This window comes from Pteropus vampyrus, unplaced genomic scaffold, assembly GCF_000151845.1.
Source record: "Pteropus vampyrus isolate Shadow unplaced genomic scaffold, Pvam_2.0 Scaffold135, whole genome shotgun sequence".
Taxonomy (NCBI): Eukaryota; Metazoa; Chordata; class Mammalia; order Chiroptera; family Pteropodidae; genus Pteropus; species Pteropus vampyrus.
Window position 1 is genome coordinate 201,914 of NW_011888916.1, and position 9,984 is coordinate 211,897.

At 50.2% G+C, this 9,984-nt stretch overlaps 1 protein-coding gene across 4 annotated transcripts in view; it reads right to left on the reverse strand.

The window, feature by feature from the left end:
- Window positions 1-6,424: 6,424 nt before the first annotated feature.
- CUNH1orf210 (chromosome unknown C1orf210 homolog) overlaps window positions 6,425-9,984 on the reverse strand; it is a 4,108-nt gene continuing 548 nt past the window's right edge. Inside the window, exons 2-4 of one of the 4 annotated variants that reach the window (XM_023535061.1) lie at window positions 9,631-9,835; window positions 7,363-7,479; window positions 6,425-7,215 (exon numbers count right to left, since the gene is read on the reverse strand). In XM_023535061.1, coding sequence (XP_023390829.1) covers window positions 6,893-7,215; window positions 7,363-7,381 — 342 coding nt within the window. In that variant the 5' untranslated portion in view covers window positions 7,382-7,479; window positions 9,631-9,835 and the 3' untranslated portion in view covers window positions 6,425-6,892. Of the gene's footprint in view, window positions 7,216-7,362; window positions 7,480-9,544; window positions 9,922-9,984 lie in introns of those variants that run through there. The other 3 variants (XM_011367511.2, XM_023535062.1, XM_023535063.1) reach the window with 3 other exon arrangements.

A 9,984-nucleotide genomic window follows, 5' to 3' on the forward strand; every position in this document is an offset into this window, starting at 1 on the left:
CTGTGAGCCAGACATACTGAACGACTGTCCTGACCTCACATTGTTCTCATTTCTCCAGCCTCCATATGTTCCCTCTTCTTGCCTCCTTGTCCTTCAAGACTCAGTTCTCTAGGGAACCACATTCTCTGGGAGTCTTCCCTGACCCTCTCCCCCTAAACTAGCGAGTTATCCCTTTTCTAGCCCCAAAGCCTCAACTGTACACACCAGTCTGCAATCCCTTCTCTGTGTGCCTATCTCCTTAGTCCATTGGTGAGCTCCTCCCGGCAAGGTTTGGGTCTTCTCACCTGTGTGTCCCTAGTTCCTAACATAGGCCAGATAGATAGTACGTGCTTTGCTGGATGAAGGACTCCAACTTGGTTAGATGGCAATGTGTATGCAAGGAACAAGGAGAGAGCCACCTATAATTGGGAAAGGTAGAGAAGTTAGGTTACTGTCCACGGAGGACCCTGAATCTCCTGAGTCCCCACACACTGGCTGCTCCAGAAATTCTTACTCTTCCTGGGTTCCTAAGAGGGAACTATCATTATCACCAACTATCATTATCACCAACTCCTGGGCCATTAGAGGACCAGAGAACACTTCTCCATCCTGTAATATGGGAAGAAATCCTGTTTCTTTTCAGCTAAGATTACACTCTTCTACAATATTTCTTTTAAGAAACTAAAGGAAAACAGAAACACAGAGGCCTAGAAAATGGGGAAGAGGAAGGGTTACATGGCACAAACAGCCAGATGAGCAGCTACTGTAGGCAAGGCCTGTGTCAGGCTCTCCTGGGAAGGTTGCCAGATGAAGAATATGGTTCATGCCCCCAAAGGGCCGATTTCAAAGAGCAGTGGAGAATTGGCATTTACACAGCCAAGTGGAACGTGTACCGAAACAGTAAGAGCTAGCCAAGGCACAGACAGGGCCAAAATTCTACTGCTTCAATCACTAAAGCCCACCCCCACAACCTCCCACCTCCAGCTTATTTGCTTAAAGCATCTCACTAAACACCATCTTGCCCCACATTGCAACCAGCTGTCCACCAGCCCCTCCATTCTCTCTAAAAATCTACCCCTTCCTCTCTTACTTCCCCTTCCTGTCTTCATCTCCCTGCTGGTTCAGATTCTGTGACCCTTCATTTCACCCACTCCTGAAAGAGTCCTCAACTCTTTAGCCCCCTGTCCCTTTGGTACCACTCTCCCAGCAAACCTCAGTCTGCAGACAAATCCACCCATCTGCCTTCACTGAACCTGCCAGGTCACAGTGAGCCATCGTTAGGGAAGTCTGCAGAGCCAGGCAGCCAGGCATCACCATGAATTCCTCACCAATCTCAAGTGTGTCCACAACACAGCTCATCAGTTACACTGTTCCCCTGGTCAGCTTCTGCTCCCTCAGTGACCCTCGACTTCCTTCCGCTCCCTTCACACCCCAGCATCACCCCCAACACCACTCTCTGTAGGCAATATGGCCCCCCACGTCATGAGAAAATGAGAGTCACGTGAAAGGGAGCTTTCATCTTTCTCCTATAAAATTCCTCCTCCTTATTCCTGTCTGCGCCATGGCCTCGGCAGCCCAACCGAGGAATTTGGACTTTGTCCTCGTGACACTGAGAAACATGGGAAGAGTTTAATCAGAGAAGTACTCCGACACGAATAGGATTTGGCTGCAGTATGGAGACGGAATTAGCCTTCCGAGAAAAAAGAATAAGAAATGGCCAAACAGCCCCTGAAGAAGTGATTTCTCAGCTGAAGCTGAGGGATAAGAAGCAGCTGGCCAAGCTAGAGAGGGTGGGAAGTGTCTCAGAAAGAAGGAATAGAAGAAGAGTTCAGAGACAAAAGAACGTGGCTCCTTCGAGGAACCATGAAGGGTTTGCATAGCTGTTACCGGAGCATTCTCTGGGAAGAGGCAAGGGGATGCAGATAGAGAGGGACCCTCGATCAGTCCCAGGCTTCAGCAGCTCCTCAGCAGGTGGCACAGTTTCTCAAGGCCAAAAGGAAGCCAGTAAAGGGTTGTTAGCGGAGAAATGGCATGATCAGAATTGCAGTTTAGGACAATTATTCTGCCTGCAGCACAGAGAATTAATTGAAAGGGGCCAAAATGGAGGTAGGGAAATCAGTTCGTTGATTAATGCCATAGTCCAGATGCAAGATGATGAGGCTTAGACAATGGGATGGCTGTTGAAACAGAGCGAAACAGAACAGATGCAATGGATGTTCAGAAGCTGGGACCGATAGGTCTTTGTGACTGACTGGAGGAGCTTAGTAAGATGTGAGAGACGTGATGGGTTAATGTTAATAGAAAGAGGTTTAAGATACAAGGAAGAGAAGAAGCTGGTCTTAAAGTCCCTGAGTGGGAGGCAAGGAAGGCCGATCCAAGGCACAAGGTGGAGGGGACTGGGCTTATAACACCGTTTTGTTGGGAGAGAAGGGAGAATGGACACAGGTTAAGTTTGTAAGTTTTGTAGCAGGAACTTAAGGGAGACCCTGACCAAGAACTATTCTCTCTGTGAGGCAGAGTTGGTCTGAAAGAGCTACTGTGGAGAATAGGAGAGGGATGTGACCAAGGAAACAGCAAGATTTCCAGAAGCTTTGAGAGCTCACAGAAGGCTGGAGGCCAGGCATTAATAGAGGCACCAGCCTGGGTGATGGTGGGGTTTTCTCAACAGCACACAGAGGCCAGCCACCAGGTCCTAGGTTGGAATTCACCTGGAGTGTGCAAAGGTGAGAAAATGGGGCAGGTAAGTTGAGGATACTGGCAACAGAGAAGTTCCCATAAGAGACCCTGAAGTCTAAACTGGTAATACATGAAGATAAAAGACAAGAAGGGCCTGATGGAGATGGAATGGAGTGAAGTGGGGTTAAAGGGTCCTGTTGGGTAGCAGGCGACATAGAAAGGAAAGCAAGACCTGCCGTATGTTCCTCCTGGGCTCAACAGTCAAACTCTAGGTTCTCAGCCTTGTCACCTTGATCCCTGGATACTGGAAGAATGTATCCCAGAAACTTCCAAATCTGTTCCAATCCAGGTAGAGCTTACATCGTATCAGGCACATTCCACATGAGACCTTAAGCCTTCTGAGGACACTCAGGTCTCCCTAGAGGAACTTCCTCTGGGCTGCAGGGGACAGACACATGCCCCCTCGTGCTCAGCTCTCTGCACAGGACAGGGGCTCCCTTCCTGCTATTCCTCAAGACCTGTGAGACTCCCCTGAGCATGACCATGGAAGGCAGCCCCAGGGACCAGAGGGCTCCCCACTCCAGGGATGGGACATACCACTTCTATCCTCACAGCCTGCTCTCCCAAATCTGGAGCTTGCATTCGGAGACTTCTCAGCCCCCATTCACTAGGGGTAGGCGGATGCCTACCCAGGCAGGGTGGATGCCATTATAACAACCAGGAGTTTCCTTCTCTGGATCTGTTTGTTACTTCGGAGTGAGATAATGGCATTATCACTGAGTGAAGAAGCAAGTTACAGTTAACTTGTGTTCGAACCTTAACTTCTCGGTCTATAAAACAGGGATGACTGCCTAGGAGAGCTATTGTAAGAAGTACTAGGATATCAGTGCTATTGTTGTTGTTGTTGTTGTTGTTGTTGTTGTCATTGTTGTCATTGTTGTCATTGTTGTTATATTCTAGAACATCTGAGATTCTAATTCAAGTCCTTTGCTGTCCTTACCAGATCTTCTGGGCTGAGTCCTAGGAAACAGGGACACTCAAATCCCCAGCTCCTCCCTTAGGATTAAGACTGGTTGCCTGTTGTGGGGAGCCACTGCCCTGGGGGTGCCCATAGGCATATGACTAACACTTGCAGATGCTGCTTCTGTTTTCCTTTACTTATATAACTCATTTAATCTTCTAACCATGTGCGGTCAGTGCCATTTTGATCCCTATTTTATTGAGAAGAAATTGAAGCACTGAGGGTTAAGTAATTTGCCCAAGGTCACACATCACAGATATGGAAGAGCTGGGATTTGAATCCAGGGATTCTGTGCTCTCAACTCACCTTTCTACTCTGCCGAAGCTTCTTAAACTTCATGTCAGTGGCTTGTGTGACCCCTATTTTTGGCCTTGCTTTGGGGACAGCAGGACAACACAGGGAGGAGCTGAGTTGCGCTTGTAGTCAGGTCTGGGTTGGGGCTTCCAGGACAAAGTAGGTAGTGGCAGCTGCTGGGGGATACAGGACAGGGTACAAGGCCAAGGGCAGAAGCAGGCTGGGGCCAGGGCCTGAGGCCAGAGGAGAGCAGACCAGAGCCAGGTTTGGCTGAGTCCCAGGACTCCCATCAGTTCCAGCACCCCTGGAACCTGTAGTGCCGGGGGCCAGGCATGTGGAGCACGATGGGAATGATTCTTCAGAGGAATCCAGCAAGGCCTCTCAGGACAGGGTCCAAGGTTCTCATGACCCCAGGGTCCTGCTCAGCCAGGCTCGATGCCCACAGCAGGTTCTGAGAGAAGGTTTTCCTTGCCTACCTTTGTGGGTTGCTAGAGTCGGGAAAAGCAACTGCTAATCTGAGATCAGGCCCTTAGCTTCTTCTGGACCCCTCAGTTGTTCTGACTCAGGTCCCAAGGAATATATGAAAACGAGAAGGGCTGAGCTGCTTTCTGGCCCAGAACTGCAGGCAGGAAAGCTCCTTCAGGTGGGCCTTGAGGAAGAAGGGACAGACCCACTGCGTTTACAACAGCTCTTCTCTCGGAGGCCAGGAGGCCTTCTTCTGCTGCTCGGGGTTCTTCTCCAGGCCTCAGCGTGGGGCAGCTTCTGCTGCAGTGCCAGACACAGGGACTTCTCAGGGCTGCGAGAGTTCAACCATCTCTGGACTCAGGAACCTGTAGCTGGAGTTGGGGCTGCATGTGCTGGGCTCCCCTCCTCCCTGACTGTTTCTCCTGTGCCACATCCTCTGCTGACAAGCCCTTAGATGTCAGTGTTTCCCCACACAGTTTTCAGCGCTTGACTCTACCCACTTTCCATGATCTAAATCATTCCTAGGGTCTCAGTGACCCTATGGCCAACTATTCCCAAACACATGTCTGCAGACTGGACTTCTCCCCTGTGAATCCATCTGCTCCTTGGCATTGCCCTAGAAATCCCACATCTGACATTGAATCCATATTCCGTGGAAACCTGCTCCTCCTCGATGTACCCAGCCATGGAGCCAGAAACCAGGGCAGCTTCATTAATTCCTTACTACTCCCCACATCCAGCAGTCAACAAGTCCTGTCAACCCCGCCTCCTTCAAATTTCCAGAATGTGTTGCCCATGCCACACCTTAGTCACCTCTCTCTCTCTGTCTCTGCCCTCCGACCCGTCTCTGCGCAGCATTCAGAATGACTTTTCTATCATGATTTTGTCACTCCCTTGCCAAACTAGTTCACAGGTGAGCCTAGGTTGCTCCCAAGTTGAAGTGCCAGCTCTCTACCTTAGCACCAAGGCTCTAGCTGATCTGATTCAATCTTCAGCTTTATCACCGCCACTTGCACCTCTCAAACCCTATGCTCCAGCCCACTTTGACCTCCTGCTTTTTCTCAAGCACCTCCCTACATTAGTCATCCCTCACTTTCCTTCTCCACTGGCTCTTTCCTCAAAGGTTAACACTGCATCCAGGTAGACACATGTGGGGTGGCCACCTGGTTCATAATGACTTCCCCTGGGAATGACCTGGAACAAACGGGTGGGCTCCCCAAATCACATATGCGCTACAGGAACCTGCCCGCACCAGTCACAGCTGGCTGGACCTGGGGTGGATACTTGACGCAAACTGAGCCAACCAGATTTTCTCACCTGAGTACTCAAAACTCAATTGAGAGGTTAGGGGTCCCAGGCCTGGAGTCTCATTCATGCCCATAAATGACAGCATGCTAGAGGTATTATGCCCAAACTTAGGCTGCTGGGACTACCTGCTTCCTGCCCTTCCAAGTCAGCTATCCCTTTAACTCTATGCAAAGCTAGGATTCTTCCCCTCCCCTAACTTCTTTCCATAGTTTGCAAAAGAAGCTAAGAACCAAAAGAAGCTTAACTGTCTCCCTTACCCCAGTATCCACACCAGCAGCTATGACCCTATCCTTCTCTTTGTCAAGTTCTTGATCAAGTCCACTACCTTACTTTTCATCGACTCACTCCTGAGCCCACAGTAATTCAACAAATTTGACAAGTGTTTATTTAGCATCCGCCTTGTGCAAGACGCGGAAGACACAAATAAGACACAGTTTGTGGCCTCAGGGAGCTCCCAATCTAGCACAGTAGTAAGTGCAAGTTGCAATAAAGATTAAGGTAAAATTTGGCAAGGGTGACGATGGAGAAGCTCACAGGGTGCTGTGAGAGGGAGGGGCTCACGGGAGGCATCCTGGAGGAGGGGGATGTTCGAGCAGTGTCTCCCAGCTATGAGTGACAAGGAACATTTTTATGCATGAGTTCTATTTCAGGAAAATAAAAATGAGCAACTTTTCATTTTTATTTGAAATGAAAATAGATTTATTAATACCTGTGAAAAAGGTAATATATTATAACCATTCAGATTACCTACTTTATTGATAGGAAAAATTCAATAGGAAACTTGGCACACTGATTTTCACCTGCTAAAATGTTATCTGGCATATAAGAATAATAATTAGGTAGATAGATAGGGAGTATAATAGAAAAAGGCAAGAAAGGAAACCAAGAGGCTGACAGAGGCCTTATTTCCACAGTTAGGCCCTTGGTGGGCTTTATCCTGAGAATAGCAGGGAGTCACTGAGGGTTGATGAGTAAGAGATGGTCATTGTCACTTTGATGGCTAGCGTCAGGGAAAGGAAGATTGCTCTATCCCTGATCACCCCTTAAACCTTAACCACCTCTGTCCCTGAGGCTAGTAGCTCCCATGCAATATCTGCTGTCTTTACGCTGTCAGGCATGAGGGGGCCAGGGGTGTCCAAAGATCAGGTTTCAGAGGGAGAAGTGGTTCCTGTTGTCCTCTGTCCCCAGCCCGCTGGCCCCAGGCTGAATGTAATTGTCCTCGATGAAGCCATCATCATCGTCATCTTCACCCACTTCTGGGCATACCCTCTTCCTGGTCTCGGGCAGTGGGCGGTGCTGGTAGCTGGCACGGTATTTGCGGCAGAGGTGGCATTTGGCAGCAAGTGCAATGAGGAGAGAGAGGACCACAGCCCCTAGCACAACCCCCACCAGCACAGGCCATGCCCGGGCCCCAGTGCCTGGTTCAGGGGACATAGCTGATGCTGTGGGGAGCTCTGAGGGCCCCACAATGGCTGTGGAGAAAAGGACAGCATTATGGAAGGGACCCCAGATGGGCTCCCTGAGGAAACTGAGAGGAGTGCAGACAAGGTCCTTCCCCCAACCCCAGCATCTAAGGGGAATCCACCACCCTCCTCAGCTCCCCTTCCACTGCCACTCACTTTGGTTTGTCTCACTCATGGAGGGGCCAGAAGACACCGGTGAGCCTCTGCCTTGGCCACAAGAGTCCTGGCTCCGAGAAGATCCCCAGGCACCAAGCAGACCTGGGGCACAGAGTCCTGGAACATACACACACAGGGTTGGCCAACAGGCCACGCATTTCAGGCCACACAGCCATGTTAGAGTGCTGCACAAATTCTGGAGACTGGACAACTGACCATAACCAGTTGTTCACAAGAGAAACAAGCTGAGCCACAGAAATGGGCTATTTGTAAGGGAACATTGTAAGGTCCAGCTCTGGAAGTGGCTGAATAAATAACTCAATGCTAGAACTTACACTGAACACGTCTTATGATTCAGGCACCAGGCAACATGCTCACAGAAATCTGTAATGTGGGCATAAACATATCTCTTCTCTATAGATGGGGACTCTGAGGCCCAGAAGGGTAGCTAATTTGGCAAAGTCCCAGGACTTGAATCCAGGTCTCTTATACCAGGGTCCAGAGCCCAGTCTGCTACACTGCTTGGTAAGCTGAGTTTGAGACGAAGGGGCACAGGTAGGCCAGGCTCCCAGAGATGGAAAACAGCAATTGCTTGCAGCTAATGGGCCAAGTGGAGACCACATGTAGAAGATGGTGCCAGTCCCCACCCAGGGCAGGGGTCTCAGACACAGCCAAAGCAGCCCTGGCCCCTCTGCTCCTAAGTTAGAAGCCTCTGTTACCCCGCCTCTAACCACAGCCCTCAGGCACACTCCCTCAGAGGCAGACGGTATTCAAGGAGTAGCTAAATGCAGATCACCTGAATCGGGAAATTATCAGGGTAAGAATCACTAAGGCTGGGGAGGATCTAGAAGAGGAGCACCTGAATTAAGGGAGTATCTGGAAGAAAATCATCTAGGCTTGCGAATACCTGGAGAAGCAGCACCTGAATCAGAGGAATCTCTGAGGAAGCAACATCTGAATTAGGGAAGTATCTATAGGAAGAGCACCTAGGTTAGGAAGTACCTGTTGGAGGACCAGCTAGGGCTAGAGATTATCTGCAGATGTGGAGTACCTGAATCAGAAGAGTACTTGGCGAGGAATATCCAGGATAGGAAAGCACGTAGGAGAGAAGCACCTAGTTCAGGGGTGTGCTCCAGCATCGTCTTTAATTCTGATACCTTAACAAGACCCTCTTTCCTCACTGCCAACTAGTCACCAAGCCCTATAAATATCTCTGGAACAACTATGCCCCTGCTCAGCATCCCTACTGCCACCACCCTTGTCCAAGCCACCTTCATTTTATACCTCGATTTTTGCAATAACCTCCCAACTGCTAGTCCATTCCCCAGAGTAATGGACCTAAAGCCAAATCTGACCCATCTACTTAAAATTCCTTCAAAAGCTCCTCAGGGCCAGGGCTACATGCAAATTCCTCCACTTCACAATCCAGCACATGGCCCTCAGGCCAAACTCTCCTTTCTCTGCTCCACAGTTCCCTCCACCATGTCCTCCCCAACACACATACACACCTCCCACAGCACCCACCCTCCACTTTCCCAGCCATCCCATCCCTGCTCAGTTTTTTGTCTGCCATCCCTCAAGGCCAAATCAGATCATGCCTGCTTGACTGTGAGGTTGTCCCAGGACCCCTTTACTGACCTAACCTATCAACTACCAGTCAGAACTGGCCAGTTACTAGATGTGCAGCTAGCTCCCTGGGGGCAAGGACTGGGCTGATTAACCTGTATCCTGGCACTTCCACAAAGCTTGGTACTCAACTGCTCAGTATGTGTTTGTGAGAAGAGTGAGGGAGAGAGCTGAGAGTGAATATGGGGGTGGGGCATTAGAAAGGAGAGGTAAATCATTCACTTCTTCATTAGCAAACATTCATTAGGTGCCTACCATGCCTACACTATGCACTGAGTCTCCAAAAAGAAAGGCTTTGTTACATTGAAATTGATATAATTCGATGAGATGTTTCTAAGAATTATTCCTATTCCTTTCCTTCCTACTCTGTCCCTGTGAATTCTTCTCAAGGACACATACCCACACCCACAGACTGTCATCCTACTCCCTCAGGTCACACCCTCTGATCTTCACAGACATACACCCTGATTTGTAGCTCCTTTCCCGCTCCCAGGAGCCCTCAGGGATCTGTGGGTTCTCCTTCCCAGCCCCCCAATTTTTCCCCTCTGCTCCCCACCTGTAGACCTGTATACAGTCCGTGGAGAAAGCTTCCGGCTGGGGCGGGCAGACAGGTGGGCGGGCCAGAGCTGCCGCTTGTCTTACCTGGGGACGCAGCAGGCGGGGCTGGAGGCGCAGGTTAGGGAGGAGGGCTGGGCAGCAGGCAACGCCCCCAACAGGAAGGACTCGCTCTACATCTAACCAAGCTTTTGCCGAGAACCTTACTGGCACAGGCCTCACCCCCACCCCCAGTACTGGGGGAGGGGCGTGGGTTGGTGCAGCTGGGATCCAGAGAGGGATCCAGCAGGCCCTAGAAAGGCGGACGCATTAGCAGGCAGCTGCTCAGGCTGACAGCCCTAATAAGCAGTGAATTTCCGGTAACAGGTACAAAGTCCAGAGTTGAAGAGGGAGCTTTGCAGGCCTGTGAAGGCGGTGGGCCGGAACTGGAGGTGGGGGAGG